The sequence below is a fragment of the Plecotus auritus genome (genome assembly GCF_963455305.1).
Source record: "Plecotus auritus genome assembly, chromosome: 6".
Taxonomy (NCBI): Eukaryota; Metazoa; Chordata; class Mammalia; order Chiroptera; family Vespertilionidae; genus Plecotus; species Plecotus auritus.
The window spans coordinates 25,182,951-25,202,422 of NC_137773.1; the positions used below are offsets into that span (position 1 = coordinate 25,182,951).

Consider the following 19,472-nt stretch of genomic DNA (forward strand, 5'->3'; position numbering starts at 1 on the left):
CCCAGACTAAAATAGTAAAGACTTTGCCCTCAAGGAGCATGCTCTCTAGGAGGAGGAGAGGTCCGCACACATACGTAATGGACAGAAAGTCTTAGGGAAATGAAATGGCATGGAAGGAGGTCAGCAAAGACCATGTCTGCTTAGGAAGTCCAAAGAGTTCAACCTGGTTCAAGTGTCAGGTGTGTGTGGTAAGGCGTACAGAAGGTAGGATGGAAAGTTACGGTTGAGCCCAGATCCCCTCTGCCATGATAAGAAATAAAGCTTGTAACTATGTGTGAAAGATTCAGAAAGGATCAGGAAAAAATAGAAGTGACAGACAAAAGAGAGTGGGAACAAGAAATAATAGGAGGCAGAGGAAAAAGAAATGAGACTCAACAGAGGCAGGTCAAGAACATGGGCTTTGAAACTGGAGTTGGGTTCCAATCCCAGCTGCACGATTAGCCTCCCAAACTCAGGCAAGTTCTTGGAGCCACCATTTCTTCACCTGAAAAATTGGGGAAGATACTGAAATCATGGATTTGGATAATTAAATGACATAATAGAAAACACAAAGCACAGATCCTGGCCAAAGTAGGAGTTCAATGAATGAAGAAGATAATGTGCATGTAGGAAGAGAGTATATGTAAAGGGCCTAGTACTGCACTTGGCATGCATAGGCCAACTCCATGACTAGTGGTCTCAAAGAAAAGTTGTGTTTTTCTGTTGATCCAAGATCCAGCATAGTGTTCAGTGGTTAGTAGGAGCTCAAAAATATTTGCCCAGTAATAGATATACAAGTGTCTCATTAAGAGGAGTCATCTGGGCCAGAGATAGGAACATAGTAGTCATTAGCATATTGGTGGTACCTAAAGCCAGGAGGTTTGCATTACAGAAATGTTCCTGAAATATGTGTAAAATATTTGTTTTTGTAAATTGCCCATTTTAAAGGCAGTTGGAGAACTTGTCATTTTCAAGGCTGTTGTGAGTCATTTTGTAAAGAAAATTACATTGTATTTTCTCTTTTGAGTAAACCTCTTGATCCTGTGTTAGAATTACTTCATGTCAAGCGCAGTTCTATCAGGTGAATAAAGTCATGATTAAATCACACAAAGAAAAAGAAAAATTGTGCTTTTCTAAACTGCAATCCTAGTGTTTTTCTGAGACTGAAATAGCTTGAGGCCATGTTAATAGCGAGTTAATTTCATGAGTCTTCTGCAACACAGTTCCAATCCTCTCCCTGTAGCTACACTTTAACAAAGGAATGTGCAGCTAGAAGACTTTTCCATTAAAGACTGACTTCTTGGAAGGGAGATCTACAAATCACTTGGAAAGTTCCTGGCACCATCACCTGGGTCTGGCCACTTGCAAAGTGTCTATAAATCTTCCACGGGGTGCGATGACAGTGTGGGTATCTTTTTCCCCTCTAACAGAGTGTTTCTTTGTATGATAATAATAGGAGTGGTGGTGAAAGTTACCCAAGAAAGGCCATAAGGAGGTCAGGCTACCCACTGGGAAGTAATCTTGTAGTTTACTCATCATTTCTAAAATGTAAACAGGTGAGCCGCCTTCTGCCTGGTAAGCAGAGAGGGGGTAATGAACTTGACCTGGGGGCACAGGGATAGTGTACTGGCTGCTCTCGGCTTCAAAAGAAAAAGAAGAAGGGAAGGAGGAAAGGATGGCGAAAAGGGAGAGAGGGGAAGGGAAGGAAGAAGGAAAAAGAGGGAAGGGGAGAGAGAAGAGGGAAGAAGAAAAGAAAACCACATGGATCTCTGAAATACTGCATTATGGGGGAAACTCTTACTAGATAATTTGAAAATTCTGTGAAGATATGGTTTCAATAGCATTTTTCTTCCTAGCTATCTTTTGGCTGAGGGTGGGAATTGAATTTGTACAGATTTTAGTTCAGCTATTAATGGTGGACCCATCCTGGTTACTGGTTTATTTATCCATACATGTATTTGCTTCTTTATTCATTTATTCATTCACTCATTCCTTCCTTCATTCAGCACTTCCACCCTCTTTCTTCTTCACTTGTTTATTAGCATATCCTTGACATCCAGTCCTAAGACATGCACATAATAAGTGTCCATTAAAGAGATGCCTGGAATCGCTGGCCTATTTGCTTAAAATACATTTTGGATTGTCTCCTTGCCACTTCCATGCCCACTCCCAAATAGCACCATATTCCAGGACCCTCTCATCACCAGCCCATCTGCTCTTTCCTTTCCCTATGATTCATAGGACCCTTAATTCCTTTCCAATGCTATAAAGTCTTTTTAGGGTCAATCTATCTGGTTCCAAAGTCATGAGTACTCTTCCAAACGAGAACTTGCCCTTGCCTCATATCCCTTAAAAATCTTTTTTATATTCAACCAGCATAAGTATTTTGTTCTCTGGTACTTTAAGGTAACCAGCCTGTCTGTGTTGGTCCATTTTGGTGTGGGATCTCTCTGGCTCTCATCCAGTGATCCACTAAAGAAAAAAAATCTAGACGCATCTGTTACACATTCAGACACTCAGCTAGGCACTGAACATTCAATGATGAATATGTTTTGTATGGAATTTACAATTTAAAGGCTGAGCTAGGCTTGTAAACTGATTCCGTTACCTTTGGGATAAGTGCTAACGGTAAGTGGTGACAGCGGTGATGACGGAGACGAGTGCGGGCAGTGAAGCTGCATCATAAAGGGATTGTCTGGATTTGGGGGGAAGTCATACAAGGCTTCCCTAAGGAAGTGATATTAGAACCCACCCACAGACGTGGGGAATTTTAGCTTCCACAGTGTAGATGCCATGCCTTACTGACTTCAGAGCATCCGGCACCACAGGATTTTTGACCAAAGGCGTGCCAAACAGACTCCTGGTTTAGTGTGCCTGGGTGGTAGACTACCTGCCCTGGAGCGCCTATTCCCCTGCAGATGTGATGAGATTGCCCACTTGGACCCGGAGTCCCACTGACTGTGGGGTCAGCGGTAGATGCCCCATGTTGTGTAGATCATAGATCTGAATGACTGGCAGGGTTTGCATTGCCCGATCTGTTAATTACTCCTCTGCTTTCTGAAAGAGAGGGTGACAGATGGTAGACACCTTGACAGCAGACTCCACCGTAAGCTACACAGGCTTGGGGTTTGTAGGCAAGTCTGAACTGCAACCAATTTCCCACTGGATTTTTTCCTACTAGACAATTTATAATTTTTAAAACTTTGCCCTTTAGGCAAGTTTTGTTTCAACTACAGGAAAATTCTCTCTTCTCAGCTTCTATGTTGCAGAAACATGTTTTGAATGAAAGGAAATCTCCATCAACTCACACGGCCCGGGTTGTCTCAACCCTGGTTAGTGCTGGGCATTCGGTCAGCGTGGGGAAGCTGTGTGCATTTTAATGGAAACAGCATGGCATTCATTACTCACCTGCTTCCTACCATCTGGATTTTCACAGCTCAGCAAGCATGGTGGGCTTCCTGCACATTAGCAGGGAGAACGTGGCTCCTAAGGAGGGCATGACTGGGTCCCTTTGAAGTCATAATTGTATGATGGACACCATGATTAATTGGGGTGAGGGGTTGGTATGCTGTCCCAATGAGCTGCTTTCATATTTGAATGATCAAAAAGTAATGTACCATTTTCACACAAGGATAGGGAGATAAGCCAGCTCAATACCTGTACTGGGAACCAAACAAGTGCAAAGAAAAACTGGTTGTGTGGTAAAATGAAATGAAAATGTGCATGTGAGCGTTTGCGGGTGGAAATTCCAATTCAGCATGCATTAATAATCTGGTCTTGTGCAAAGAGCTAAGAGGTAAACAAAGATGGAAATACATGCCTCTTAGTTTGCATTTGATGCAAATAACAAAAACTCTGTGGTTTAGCAGTGGCTTACACCACGGGTTATTATATAACAAGTCCACACATAGGCTATCTCTAAGGTAGGTTTTTGTAATTCAATGCTATCATCAAAAACATTGCCCTGTTTTTCCATGTCATACTCAGCCTCTTGGCTTTTTTAAGTCTTTAGTCTTATCACCTCCTGGTTACATGATGGCTGCCACAGCTTCCCATATCGAGTCCACATATAGCCACATACAAAAGCAGGAAGCAAGAAGTACTCAGTGCCACCAGAAGGTGTCCCATTACTTGCTTCCTTCCTTTTATTCAGGGAAGGAAACTTTTTCCTGCAAGTTCTGTCTCCTTGTCCCCCAGAAGATGTTCCTATATGCCTTGTTGACCTGATCTGGGTCACTTGGCCACCAGTAGCCACAGAGGAGGCTGGGAAGGAAGTGACTGTATTTTTCAGCTCCTACAGCAGGAGGCAGGCAAGGACAACAGGCACTGGCTGGAGTAGCCCACCAAGAGTGTCTGCCACAATACACTACCTGCCCTGAATGAGGGTGGTCAGCAGAAGCAGACTGACATTTAACCAGAGCCCGTTTTCTAGCACTTGCTTGTGGTTACATAGGAAGCAGCAGTGGTGATAAGATCTAGGGAACTGGGGCCGTTGGACCCCTCTGCCTGCCTTCTTTCATACAAGAGGAACCAGCACCAGGTTCAAGTTTAAACCAGTATGCAAAGAATTGATTGTATTCAAATGAAAAGGAGAAGGATTCAGTATCTAAATACCAGGCACTGGTTGGGTGACAAAGCAATAAGTCTGGATCAGAAAGTGTATTACTCACAGAAGGTCAGGAGAGCAAGCAGGTAGCATGTGTGCTGCCTTTCTCCATGCCCGTGGTAGACATGACTAATTGATCACAACACTCTTCCACCAAGCCTGTCTCTGACCTCAGAACTCTTCTCAATAGGCAGCTTCTTCCCATAGATCAAAATTGGTAAGCCAGATTAGATCTACTTGTTATCATTACTCAGAACTTTATATTTACCACTCCTGTCACTAGGACCAAGCTAAAGGAATAGGAAAATTAGGGTCAACTTAAGAAGGTAATGCTACTGAACCAAGGACTCAAACGTAGCCTCATTGAAACACAAAAGGCAAAGATCAAAGGACAGAACACCTCAAGCTTGTGGTGCAACTTGATAAAGATATACTGATGAACTGCGCTCCCTACCACTCTAAAACCAGAATGGTGATAATATCTAAGCAATAAGATTAAAAAATAAAATCTTTGCTCAGTCGGTGTGGCTCAGTAATTGAGTGTCTATGAACCAGAAGGTCATGGTTTGATTCCCAGTCAGGGAACATGCCCAGGTTGTGGGCTCGATACCTAGTTGGGGGCATGCAGGAGACAGCTGATCAATGATTCTCTCTCATTTTTGATGTTTCTATCTCTTCCTCTCTGAAATCAATAAAAAAAATATACTTTTAAAATAATAATAAAATCTTTGAGTCATGAGAAAATGACCAGTGGCTCCAAATTGAGTTGAGTTATATCTGTAAAGACCAGTGGTATTTAGGCTCTGTATTTGCATAGCATTTTTAACTTTTGGAAGCTCTCTATACCTTCAGCTCATTTTATTTTAATAATTTTATTCCTTTTGAAAAATTATTCCCTAAAAGGGGCACTGTGAAGGCACATTTTGGGGGTGGTGAAGCTGCTCTGGATCATCATGGTGGTGGTGGTGGACACACATCTCTGTGCATTTGTCCAAACCCATATAAATTTTGCCACATGGGAATTAAAAATTTTTTTTTAAGTTTAAAAAGTCACTGCAATAAATGCCAAAATCTCTTATTCAGCTTGAAAACCAATTAAATTTGTTTTCAAGTAAGAATTACACGTGTATTTATGGTCATGCTGAAAATTAGAAAATACTGAAAATTTTGACAAAAGACTATAAGAAAATAAATCAACCATCCATATTCTACACCAAAGCATTATCATTTTGAACTCTCCCTGACAGATCTTTTTCCTATACACATTTGTAGATTTACAGGAGTTAACTGTTAAGTCCAGGAGAGTCAGATTGTGAGTGAAATTTCATTTTATATTTTAAGCATCATCTTGGTATTGATGGAAGTTTTAGTATGTATTACTTTACCAGTTTAAAAAAAAAGATATATTTTGAAATGAAAGTACTTTAACAAAATTGTAAGAATCTTACACTTTTATTGGCTGATTCTTTTTTTAATTTTATAATATACTAGAGGCCCAGTGCACAAATTCATGCATGGATGGGGTCCCTCAGGGTGGCCTTCAGAGATCGGGCCCAAGCTTGCACCCCCAGCCTCGCAGCCCCACAGCCCTGCCTGGCATCCCGCGTTGGCCTGGCGCTGCCCCCTCACCTGCTCCACCATCCTGCTGTGGCCCCACTCTCAGCGGGGCCCATTGGGGCCAGCAGCACCTCCACTGCCACCCACTGTCAGTGCCGCACTGCCAATGCCCGCCATGTTCTGCGCCACCCCCTGGTGGTCAGCGCATGTCATAGCGAGCGATTGAATGACCGCTGAGGGGACAATGTGCATATTAGGCTTTTATTATATAGAATTAACATCAACAAGGCCCTTTTGGCACAATCTCAGTAGCAGTAATTGGGCATATCTTGCTTGGCCATAATCAGACTTTTTCCTCCTATTTTGGTAGAAAATAGCTCCAACACACTATTTCAGTTATGAAAACTTATCAGAAAAAAAAACCCTATCTAAGAAAATGGATGCTGACTTTGGACTGTGAACCAGAACTCAGAAAGGAGTCCACAATTTTATGTGCATGAAAGGAGTATTTTTAATTTCCCCCTGGGAAGCCTAAAAATCCTCTGTTTTTTTAATCCACAAAGTCACTGCCAATTTAGCTAGAAAACCCCTGTGTAGGGATGATAAAGGGCAGACATGCTGCCTCCCCTCACGGCAGGACCCATTGCCAAATAATCATGGCCCTTCAGGCTGGAAGGGACCTTCCGAATCCTTCTCAACACAAACTTTCTGGCAACTAACCCCATTTCACCATTGCCATCCTCTGTGACACCTATCTTCCATCCTTGCTGATGTCCTTGCTCTAGCTGAAGAAACAGAAAACTCTCCCCAGAGTTCACCTGACCATCAGGAAGAAAGCCAAATATTGAGTAGGTAGAATCAGTCGGCTGATACAAGTAGGGCCAAAGACTTTATAATATTATCAACCAAATGATCAACCAGATGAAAGGTAAAATATTTAATGGGTTCTGAAGGCTACATTGCATTACCCTGTTATTTCAATTCCTGTGTCTATGATTGATGCTGAAAAGGCTGGTTCTAGTGACCTGGTCAGTAAGATTTTATCCCATCAGAGGATTTGGGTTTAGGTCCTCGCTCATTTTAAACTTTGTCATCATTTGGTCAAAACAGTCAACCTGCTGTTTGAATTGTACATTGCCCAATAATCCCGCGGCCTGCCTCAGACTCCAGCCTAGCACAGTACTATGAGCAACTAGGCCATAGACTAGGGCAGTGGTCGGCAAACTCATTAGTCAACAGAGCTACAGTTTGCCAACCACTGAACTAGGGGATCCCTCCTCCCCCTGTCTCCCCATCACATCAATATACTAGTAACTGCCAAGTCAATTTCTATTATTCAGGTATATGGAGACTATATGTATGGAATTACCAATCTTGGACCTTTGTGGAATGCTGAGAATGATTTTTTTTTTAAAGAAAAAGTTGGTCTTAGCAGTGCTCATTGAACCTGAAATGGGGTTATCAGGCCACCATCTTGTGGAAATTACATCAACACAAATAGATGTAGAACAGGGCAAACATCATACTTCCTTTAAAAATCACTAGCTACACTTGACCTCTATAACTGCTTTTGGCTTCTGTTCTCTGTTTTTAGTCAAAAATGTGCATTTGGTGTACATGTCTACAGAACAGATGAAAAATGTTTTGTTTATCATTTTTTTTTTTTTTTTTTTTGCACAACAGTGTGAAAGACTGGGCGTTGAATAAAATTGTGTCATATGAACTGGTCATTTAAAAACCAAAATCATGTTGAACTTGATGAGTTGATTTCTGTTGACCATGATTTCAGATGAAGTGTAAGTCCACTAGTTTATTCTTCTCTCCACATCCTATTTCTATAAGATTGTTTTGCCTTGAGCAGCCCAAGTTTTCCAATTTTAACTGCTCTACTGAAGAGCATGATGCAAACACAGGAGAATTTGTATCAGACGTTTCAGTATCTTGAAACTGGAATGTGGATGATTCATGAGTTTTGCATCAATTATTAAACAGGCATAGATGAAGATACACAGCGATGGATGGGGCAGTAACGTATTCTGGTTACACCTACTGGCTTAGCAGTGATAAATGAGTCAGGAAACCAGAAGTTCAAAACAGGCATCAACTCAAGCTGCAATGGCAAAGGCTCTGAAATGAGTTAGACAGTTGCTAGATATAAACAACCTACTATATAGACCAACAGGCTGGCAGGATTCAAATAAAGGTGAGGACTTAGCGAGAGGACTAAGGAATTTCAGAATCCTGCTGTACCAATCACCCTTTCCCTTAAAAGATTCTTGAGGGCAGCATAACACAAATAATGATAACACTTGGAAAAAAGGGAGACATTTTTATTAGCTGGAACCATGCCTGATGTCCCATAAATACTGTCTTGGATCACGCGGCTTAGACTTGAGCCTGAATCTGTGTGTGTGTGTGTGTGTGTGTGTGTGTGTGTGTGTGTGTGTGTGTGTGTGTGTGTGTGTGTGTGGCTCCTTTTATCTTTTTCCTTCCATGATACACATTTTTGTACGTGATATTCTATGTGCATGTCTATGGTTCCTCATGGTTTAAAATGTGCTATAGCATCCGGCCAGCCAGTGTGGTTCAGTGGTTGAGTGTCAACCTATGAACTAGGAGGTCACGGTTCCATTCTGGATCAGGGCACATGCCCAGATTTCGGTCTCAATCCCCAGTGGGAGGCATGCAGGAGGCAGCCAATCAATGATTCTCTCTCATCATCAATGATTCTCTCTCATCAAAAGAGAGATTTTCTATCTCTCTTTTCTCTCAGAAATCAATAAAAAATATATATTTTTAAAAGTACTATAGCTTCCAAGCAGTAATTGCCATTAAGAAGGGTCTCGGGACAATGCCTTAACCTAAAGGTATTACTCTCATGGTAGGGGCTGTCGGTGGCATGGTAGTTGGGGCCCAGTGGTCTTTCCTAACAATTTTTTTAAATCTATTTTTATTGATTTTTTTCAGAGAGGAAGGGAGAGGGAGTGAGAAATAGAAACATCAATGATGAGAGAGGATCATTGATTGGCTGCCTCCTGCATGCTCCATAGAGATCGAGCCTGCAATCTGGGCATGTGCCCTTGACTGGAATTGAACCTGGGACTCTTCAGTCCACAGGCGGACACTCTATCCACTAAGCCAAACCAGCTAGGGCTTTCCCAACAATTTGTAAATAATATGGATAGCATGCACATGTGAAAGAACATTTTAGTAAATACAAAAACAATATATTCTTTTCTAAAGGCTGAGGGAATAGTGAGTAAAAATAGATGCACCAGGCAGAATATATTTGTAGAAGCTTGAGTGCAGGAGAGCAGACGATTATTTTTGAAGATGGTGATAGAAACACCATGGAGTGGGGTGGAGTGGTGCACGTTTTAGTCAAAGTGACTTGGAGAGCAGGGACCTTGAAGCTTGTGTCCTCCATGGAGCCTGAAAGAATGCTCTATGCATCCTGTGCAGTGATGAGTAGTTTAAATAAATGAACAGATCCATGCCTGAGAATTATTGATTTTAAAAAAATATCCTACCTTGTTTTGACCTGTGTGGATCTTAAAGGGAGAAGAAGGACATTTTCACAGAGAGCCTGGGCAAAAAAGCAATGTATACGGCAACCGAGAAGGAGAGTTTTGTTTCCCTTGGAGGGACATTTTCTTGGAAACTGAGCCAGGGGCTGACCTTGGGAAAAGCTGCTCAACTCTTCTGATACCCAACTTCCCAAAAGGAAAAGCCCGCCCTTTAGTCCTCAATGCGTGGACCCTGACACCCACCCAGAACTCCATGTTAACATTGCTGGGAGAGGAAGGATGTGAACTGACCTTAAGCAGCATCTTAGCCCTAATAACAGGGGTGGGGCGCTGTTAACCCGCAGGCCTGGTCCCCCCACCACCCTCTCGTTATTCCCCACTACCCCTTTCTCTGGAAGGCGTTTGTGTCTTCAGCAGCTTGCGAGCTCTGACTCACTTCTTAGTACCCCACAGAAGCTTGAAAGAAAAAAGAAATAGCTTTGTCTTCATTAGGTTCCACCCAAGTCAGGAGTCTCTGTGAATAACCCCATTGCTAACCACTCATTGAAAAGCCAGTAGCAGTACCTAAGCAGTGTGTCCTAGCACTCGAGTGCTTTTCGGAGGCAGTGCAAACACTAAGCAGCCGCCTTCCCTCCTCTGTACATGAGCGTTCTTTGCTAAGATGCACCAACAGTGACAAAAAAATGTGGGCAAATAATTCACTTGAGGTGGTTGGCTCCCCAGCCCTGCTGGGCTTTCTTCCTCCTCAGTGGGCACCTGTTAGAGAAATGGGCCTTCTAAGCTTCCATTAGGAACTGGATAAGCACTCGCTTATTTCATGTTTCCTTGAGGTAGCATTCATTTGGAGGGCTCTTCCTGAGGGAACGGACTAGATTTCTGGTTGAGGTCATCAGTAAGGAATGGGGTAGTCTTTTCTGAAGGAAGACTATAGGCCAGGCGTCACAAGCTGGTGACTCACACACCATATTCAGCCCACAGACAAGATTACATACTTTTAATGTCCTGGTGTTGGAAAAAAAAGAATTAGTTGCCCACATATAAAATTTAAGAGATTTTGCATAAAAATCTTGATTTCCAACTTCTTTGAAAAAGATCAGAATATCTGCCAGTGCTCGCAATAGTTCATGGCCACAATTGGCTTAAGCCGAGCAGCCACTTGTCCCCTTAGAGAGGGCACAAGCTTTCTACTTCATCTGGTTTTCTTCACTCCATTTCACCTAGTGCTCCTGTAGAGCTTTGAATTTGCTGTCCTGGGGTCAGTCACCTAAGAGGCCCAAACAAGAAATCATGAATTGGCCCTGGTCAGGTGGTTCAGTTAGTTGGAGTGTCTCATACACCAAAAGGTTGCAGGTTCAGACCCAGGTCGGGTCATATACAGGAAGCAACCCATCGATGTTTCTCTCTCCCCCTTCCTCTTTCTCTACAATCAATAAAAAACATATCCTCGGGTGAGGATTTTTTTTTAAAAAAGTGATCATGAATTGCTCTTTTAAATGTGCCTAGCTTGAAAGTGGCTAAGGTTTGTGCCCTATTCTTTATCCTTCTACACAAAGAATGACCATTAAGAGCATTGTCATATGTGGAACAGGACAGTTATATGCAAAGTGGAGAATTGTACACTACTTACCTGAATAAATCAGGCATACCAAGAAAATTCTGAAACGATGATATTAAAGTAAGAGTTGAGAAGTGAATTATTCAGGGGCAATTGCCTTCGTTTTCCAGCTCACTGTTTCCCCTCTGCTTTTCTCACATGGACATCATCTTCAAAATGTTCCTCTGTCAAAGGCCACAGTCATAATTCCCCTCCCCCACCCTTTTTTTAGAACTTATTTAAACTCTCAGGGGCAATTGTTGAAGCCCTGCAAGGGAATAATTTCACAAGAATTAACCTCTGACATTTTTCTAAAAATAGCCCTAATAAATCCAATCATAGGTAATTTACCTGTCCGTATTCCTCCGGGGGTAACCGGAGTTGAAGAACGACTTGGCAGGCTGGCATTCGCTCAGCAATTATCTGTGATCTGAGTTCCTGGCGCCTGTGTATTTTCTCTGTTGGGAAACAGGACAAATTGCCCTCTCCCCTCTGACTCATGACCGTTTCCCCAGCCTTCCCTGGGGTTGGAAGAAGGCGTGCTCTTCCAGAAAGCAGTGTTGGGCTCACCAAAAAAGAGGCACCATGGGGTCAAGCTGGAGCATTTATGGGGTCCTTCCTTGAGCTTCCAACTTGCAGAGGTTGCCAGTGCTTTTCCATGTCAGGCATCCCCAGCCCTCGTTTGCATAGCCACCACGGAAACCTGTTTGGGGAAGTGCCTCGGTACAGAAGAAAGGGAAATGCAAAGAGGCCAGAAGTGGGTACAGGCTCCATGGCTGGTAGAAACTCTCAAAGAATATGGCCATTTCCATGAGCCTTAGAGAAACTCATTTTCTCTTGCCCAATATAAAAGGGTCTGAACGTGCTTTTGCTCTCGCCAGATGTTCCAGGAGACCACAGCGCAGTGTGGGCATCTAGGAAATTTACTTTCCCCAGAGCCACCTCTCCCGGCACTTAAAATACAGAACATAAAACCTTGTAAATTCCACTGCAGAGACAAAGCCCTGAGCCCTTAAATGCACAGAAAAGTATGTCTATTATCTGTCGTTTCAAAGCAAGTGTGCAGTTACTTAAATTGCTTTTGTCTTCTTCTTTTCAGCTGACATTATCTCTACGGTAGAATTCAACCACACGGGAGAATTACTAGCGACAGGGGACAAGGGGGGTCGGGTTGTAATATTTCAACGAGAGCAGGAGGTAAGTGGCGAGTGAATGCAAAATGCCCCTTTCCTTCCTTTATTTTAGAGGAGGCCTCCTCCTGTTCCTCAATCCTCACGTGTCCCCCTTCACCTTGCTGCTTTGCTAGCCAACTAAAAACTGCCAAAAAGTCATTAACATCAACAGTTCCTCCTTCTGGCTCATAAAAGCACCTGAAAATAGAGCCTCTCCTGGGCATGGCCTTATCTTTTCACGTTCTCATGTCTCCTCTGACCTGCAAAATGCCACGGGTGCTCTTGGAGCATAACTCCTCCTTTCGGAGTGAAATTCATCCTGGAGTGATGACAATGAAGCCCCTGCTCCTTTCAGGTGCTCTTACAGAATATGCAGGAGGGAAAAAAACGGCTCTTTGTCCACAGATGTGAAAGGGACAACTTGGGTCAGGAGAGAAGAAAATGAGAGCCCACCCCACCATAGAGAGTGCAATCCCACAAGGTGACATCTGAGCGATGCACGGGGCACACATTTTACTGTCGGTGACTCGAAGGTCCCTGGAGCTGAGTGCTGTGTGCTTTCTGAGCAGGAGTTTTAATTTCCACTGAATCTCAAAAAGCCCATTTTTTTCCCTGGGACTTGGGTTCCACCAGGAATTGTTTCTCTTTTTCATATAAATTGAGTTTCGGGGTGTCTGCTTCTGTTTTGTCAGAATGGAAGCATGGCCCGATGTGATTTCCCTGGCTTCCCCTGGCATGGTCCTGGGGCTTCCAGCAGGCCAGCCTGTGTGCTAGTAACTCTCCCATCTGCTACCGTCTGCCTCCGAGACTCACCCAGCACAGCGTGGGGAGGCCAAGTGCAGGAGGAAGGGTTCACCGGAGACTTCCCTAGCAATTGAATGCCTGCTTTGTGCCTCAAAGCCATTTATGTTCCACCTCCCCTCAAAAAAGGAAAGCCTCATTTAGAGGTGATGTATTTGGTAATTGCACATTATTTGCAATTAATTTCTATAAGGGCATCCTGATCCCTCGGGGTTCTGTAGACATGCAAGCGTTCAGCATTAAGTCAGGCCCCCAGCCTATTCCATTGGTCCTGGAAACAGGGAAGTGTGCTTGGCAAGTAGGAACTAATAACTCTTCGTGACCTGGAATTTTTCCTGCTTTTCCAGAGCTGCCGGGTGCTAATTGGTCTGGCACATACGGCACACACTTGCCAGTCTGATTTGGATGGTACCAAATCAACCCTCGGATAAATGTATTGTTAAGGCGGACTGGCTCCTCTGCAGTAGGCAGGCTAGTCACAAGTATGTCAGTCAGTGTGGCAAGTCCTCTTCAAGCTGATTTTCAAACTTCTTCAATTTAAAAAAAAATCCCATTAGGTTCATGGTGATGATAAAGAGGAAACGGAGGAGCTATTTAGCATAAATTACCCAGGGCAGCGTGTTGCCAGTAATATCCCGAACCACGTTTTCCCTTTGCTATTTATAGGTTTCACCTATTTTAATTTACTGAAATATGTGGGAAGCCCGATTCATTAGCAGAATGAAGGGGGACACGTTTTCCAAAGAAGAGTGATTTGGTTCAATAAAAAATAAGTGTCCGGTATAATAACATGCAGTTAAGTGTTGAGCTTTGTGGCGAGGTGTGGGGTTGAAATGGGCACTAAGCCTCGGAAACAAAGCCATGGACAACACCGAGGGTCAGGTGTGTTTTCTGAGTCTGTGAGTGACTTCTCAAGAGGCGCAGTCCTGGAGGGCTTCCTGGAAGGAACCTCAGCACCCTCACAAATTACGTGGAACACCTGGGTGTCAGCACCAGTGGAGATTTTGGTTTGGATATTCAGTATCTATCCAGAAATCTAGTTGTTGTTGTTGTTTTTAATTGAGCCTTTATTAAGAGTCAAGCTTTTGGGACAAATGTCTATAAAGACCTGGATTGGAATTTTTGAACACAGTTTTCCAAAGCCTGACGCTTAAAACTCTTGGTAGTCACATTCTAAAATGCATGAAATGAAACCTCCCCTCCCTCTTTTCCTTTCTGCTCTGTCTTTGTTTCACGCCCCTTTTCCTTCTCTCCACCTTTCTTCTTTCTGCTGCCCCTTTCTGCAGACCCTTTCCCTGATGTTTCATTCTCTCACCATTTATTTAGCTGCTGCTGTTTGCCCGTGGCAGAATCAGAGCTAGGAGGAAGCCAGGGGTGACGTCTCATCACCTCCCAGTGATGCAGGTGGCATCCGTGTGCTCCTGTCCGTTTTGTTTCCCATGTTAGAAAAAAAGGGGTGGGGAAGGATCTGTTGCCCAAATCTGCTACTTAGAAGTCCTGTGACTTTGGAGGATATCTCTAAGCCTCCTTTGTCCATTTCCCTGCTCTGCCCATGTCTCCAAGATTCTCTGAGAATCGGGGGAGATTATAAAAGGCCAATAAAAGGTACAGATGCTGTAGCTTTGGACTCTTTGTAAGGGACTGATAGACGTATATATGGACATCAGCATGGGATGGCTTATGCCAAAGGGTGTTCAAGACATCCACTGATGCAGAACGAAAATATTAGAACTTCTATTTATATTGATTTTTAAATGTATATTGATTTTAAAATCGTGTCCTAGTTTAATTTCTGTTTCTATGTATGTTACGATGTATACCATATATTATAGAGTTTTATGTATATCATTTATGCATATATGGATATTGGAGGTACTAATATTCACCAACAGAGCTGCAAGATCGATGCTTTGGAGGCCTCTGAGCTAGGGTAAAACTCTCATCCCATGCTGATGGCCTGCCTATCCATTCCTAATGATTCTGCTAAAAAAAAAAAAAAAAGAAAGAAAGAAAGAAATTGGTGAATTCGCAGGTGGCCTATGTGATTTTAATCTTTGGTGTATTCCCCTCCCCCGCCTTCCTATAGAGTAAAAATCAGGTTCATCGTAGGGGTGAATACAATGTTTACAGCACGTTCCAGAGCCATGAACCCGAGTTCGATTACCTGAAGAGTTTAGAAATAGAAGAAAAAATCAATAAAATAAGATGGCTCCCCCAGCAGAATGCAGCCTACTTCCTTCTGTCTACTAACGGTACGTACAAGTGTCTTCTCCTATTTGGTATTGTCAGAGGTAGAATCAGCCACATCATATGTTTCAATCTCTCTTAGACTCCATTTTCCTTCTTAACCTTGTGGGCTGTCAAAAAAAACTTAGCAACAATCTTTGCAGGATGCTTACCTTAGTGCCTGGCGCAGAGTGGGCCCTCAGTAAATAGTAGTGATTTCTTCTTAAATATCACACATTTCTGACCCCATTATGTGAGCCCCAGTATCTGCAGTTTTTGACTAATGCAGATTATTTCCAGGTGCTTCTGGAATGTGACTTCCTGTTTTAAGATTCATTGAATGTTATTCTGGGAACACTTTTCAGGAACCCCGACAGGCCGTCCTGTGAGTCTGGCATGCTGAGTAGAAGTTATTAATCCCTGAATGTGTTTGGGATTTTTCTCTCTCTGACACAATCAAGTTCTCTGAGCACAGGTCAAGGAGAGAGAGGGACCCTACCAAAGGATGATTAAGAAGTGATTTCTTTCTCTTTCTCCCTCCATGCTCTTCGAAGAGCAATTGTTGATTTCGGGAGAGTTGCTATAAATAGGTCCAAGAGAGAGGAGGTTGGGCATTGAATAGTAAGCCCAATTCCATGTTAATTCGGTGGAATTACCTACCCTTGCTTTTCTCAATGCCATTGCTGACAGAAACCCACCTATGCTGGAAACAATTTAGAATAAAATACTAAAGGGTGCTAATTGGATAGCATAAAAATTAAGAGGGTTAGTGGATAAAAATTAAACACCATCTCCCAAGCAAATAAGCTGGAGCATGATTCATTGTCTGTGAGGAGTGTACTAGTACATTTAAATATGGATCAGAAAGCAAGGGATTTGCTACTTGCCCATCCCCAGCATTTATAAAGGGAAGTGCTCATATGTCAAGTGAAAAAATGTAAATGCTGTCTATAGTATGATCAGACGTATATTAACATTTTTAGAGACTAAAAGGAAACACACCTATAGGCTTATCATGATTAATTTTTGATTATGTATTATGGGTTTCTTATAAATTTGTTCTTTTTATCATTTTTAATTTCTAAGTTTTGATGATGAGTTTTATATTTTATTTTAAAAGGAGGGAGGGGTTTTCTTAATGCGTATGAACCAAAAATCCCTCAAATATAAAGCCAGTGTACAACTCTAAAAAAAATGGCAATTCTGAAACAGCCAGTTTGGAGTTATTCATGCATGACTTATCTCAACATGTCCAGATTTCCAGTCTTATGTTTTTCCAGATTCCAAGTAATTTAATTCTTTCTCATAACTGTATTTATTGTTCTATTTATTTTGTCGACTATGTTTCTTGAAAGCCAAACCATATGAATTTGTTTCAATGTCTTCCCTCTTAGTTTTACCGTTGAAATTTCACTCAAAGGCTCTGCAGATTCAACACTACTTAGATTAAAAAAAGACTTCTGATGATTCTGACTTAATTACTTTGGGCAGAGAAAGTGTCTGATTATCTGCTCTAACTAGCTCACTTTATATCATGAAATTTAGCCTATTGATTATTACAATAAAATTCAAAGATGCATTAACTCCTTTGTTGGGGGGGATGGGAAAAAATCAGTGAAATGCAATGAAGATTAATTATATAGCATAATGTTCTGTTAATTGAGTTTTTAAATAGTTTTTTGATTAACAAGGATATTATCTTCCCATTTGGGATGCTATTTCATATGCCAACAGTATCTCCAAATGATTCTTATAAGAAAAATTCCCATGTTCCCCTGAGATTTTCTTTTTTATACTAATATTGAGGTTGAGAATTCCCCTTAAGCCAAATAGGTTAACATGCGAAAATTAATGGGAGACAATTGGAATTACTGTACAAAAGAGAAAATGAAGATAGATGATAAGATTGTGTTTAAAAGCTGCCACAAGTAATGATAAACTACTCAGAGAGGCAGCCAGAATATAGAAAAAGTCATTACTCATAGGAACAGCCACCTGTTCCTCAGATTTCCTTATCCACAAAGCTTTCAGATAGGGAGTCAAGAAACATTGTGTGATAATAAAGTCAAGAATGACTCCAGGCAACCCAACCATAGGGAATTGGATTGAATTCACCATCAATTATCTTCTTTTAAAGAAACACAACTGTGCTTATCTCATTATAATTGGATACAGTTTTTACTTTCTGTTAGAATATAACTTTACAATTTTTAATGAAAAATAAACATTCAGTTGTGAATCTAGACCTTAAAATTATTTGCGAGATGAAAACACGTTGCCTTGCCTCGCTTTCTATTTCTGTCTTAGTACCTGTGATGAGAAGGGAAAGTATATTTTATTTGGTAGATGGGCTATGAAAATAGTTAGGTGTTCATTGCAAAACCGTTAGAAAACAGAGAAGCAAAATGAAAATAATGTGTTCCCATCCAGCGAGAACCACTGTAAGTGTCTTTTAAAGAAAACAGCAAAGAGCATGGATAAATCTGGGTTTTTTTATTAGCAGAAATGTGGTATATTCTGTACACTGTTTGGCAACCAGATTTTTTTTTATATAATACTTAAAAACAGGAATATCTTCCTAACTGTTAAATATTCTTCTAAAATTCCATAACATTTTCAAGGATTGCACAGCATTCCCTTGTATGATTCTTCTATAGTTTACTAATAAATCTCCCATTATTTGGCCTTTAATTATTAAATTCAGACTATTATAAATTATATATTTATAGGAATAGATGTTGGAATAGATAGATATAATTAGGAAAAAACATACTGTGTATAACTATGTATAACATGTTGTATTTTTTAAAACAGTTATATGATTGCTCACAGAAATGAAATGAAAGGACATACATAAGGTTTTCATACTAGATATCTCTGTCTAGTGGAATTGAGGGAGATTTTCATTTTTTTACTTTTATGCTCATTTTTATTTTCTACAATTCTATCCTACATAATAAAAGGGTAATATGCAAATTGACCCTAATGGCGGAACGACCAGTCGCTCTGATGAGCACTGACCACCAGGGGTCAGACGTTCGATGCAGGAGCTGCCCCCCCTCCCTCCCCATTAATGCGCTCCCACAGGGGGAGCTCCACTCAGCCACGAGCTGGGCTGACGGCTGCAAGCACAGCAGTGGTGGCAGGAGCCTCTGCCACCTCCTCGGCAGCTCTAAGGATGTCTGACTGCAGCTTAGGCCTGCTCCCCATGGGGAATGGGCCTAAGCCAGTGGTCGGCAAACCGCGGCTCGCGAGCCACATGCGGCTCTTTGGCCCCTTGAGTGTGGCTCTTCCACAAAATACCACGGCCTGGGCGAGTCTATTTTGAAGAAGTGGCGTTAGAAGAAGTTTATGTTTAAAAAATTTGGCTCTCAAAAGAAATTTCAGTCGTTGTACTGTTGATATTTGGCTCTGTTGACTGATGAGTTTGCCGACCACTGGCCTAAGCCATTAGTCTGACATCCTCCGAGGGCTCTCAGGCTGCCAGAGGGAGGGATGTCTGACTGCCAGCTTAGGCCTGATCCCCAGGGGAGCGGGCATAAGCTGGCAGGTAGGTGGAAATCCCCCGAGGGGTCCCGGACTGTGAGAGGGCGCAGGCCAGGCTGAGGGCCACCGCTCCCCCCCCCCCCCGAGTGCATGAATTTTCGTGCACTGGGCCTCAACTTATATAATAATTATACATTTGTATAATAAAAAGAAGGAATTAAAATGAGAAAATAAACATATATGTGTAATATTATTGGTTTTTATTTCTCCCCCAAAAAAATGCATAGAAAAAAATACTAAAAGGATCTATGCAAAAGGTTAGCAATGACCCTGACTGAAGAGATTATAGGTGATTTTTATTCTTTATGCTTTACCTATGATTTCTCTATTTCTCTACATAACAATTATCACTCACAAGAAAAATGTAGGAAAGAATTGTCTTGCAAATGGGATGGCAAGCAATTGAAAATATTTGGTGTTAAAAGTCACTGATTTGCATTCTTCAAAATCACAGCTGATCAGTA

The 19,472-nt window shown here is 41.9% G+C and overlaps 1 protein-coding gene across 3 annotated transcripts in view; it reads left to right on the forward strand.

The window, feature by feature from the left end:
- Positions 1-19,472, forward strand: part of PPP2R2B (protein phosphatase 2 regulatory subunit Bbeta) — a 342,634-nt gene that overhangs the window by 245,047 nt on the left and 78,115 nt on the right. For all 3 annotated transcript variants that reach the window (XM_080673088.1, XM_080673090.1, XM_080673089.1), the window contains 2 exons: positions 12,363-12,460; positions 15,323-15,488. In XM_080673088.1, the coding sequence (XP_080529214.1) occupies positions 12,363-12,460; positions 15,323-15,488 (264 nt within the window). The remainder of the gene's footprint in view (positions 1-12,362; positions 12,461-15,322; positions 15,489-19,472) is intronic.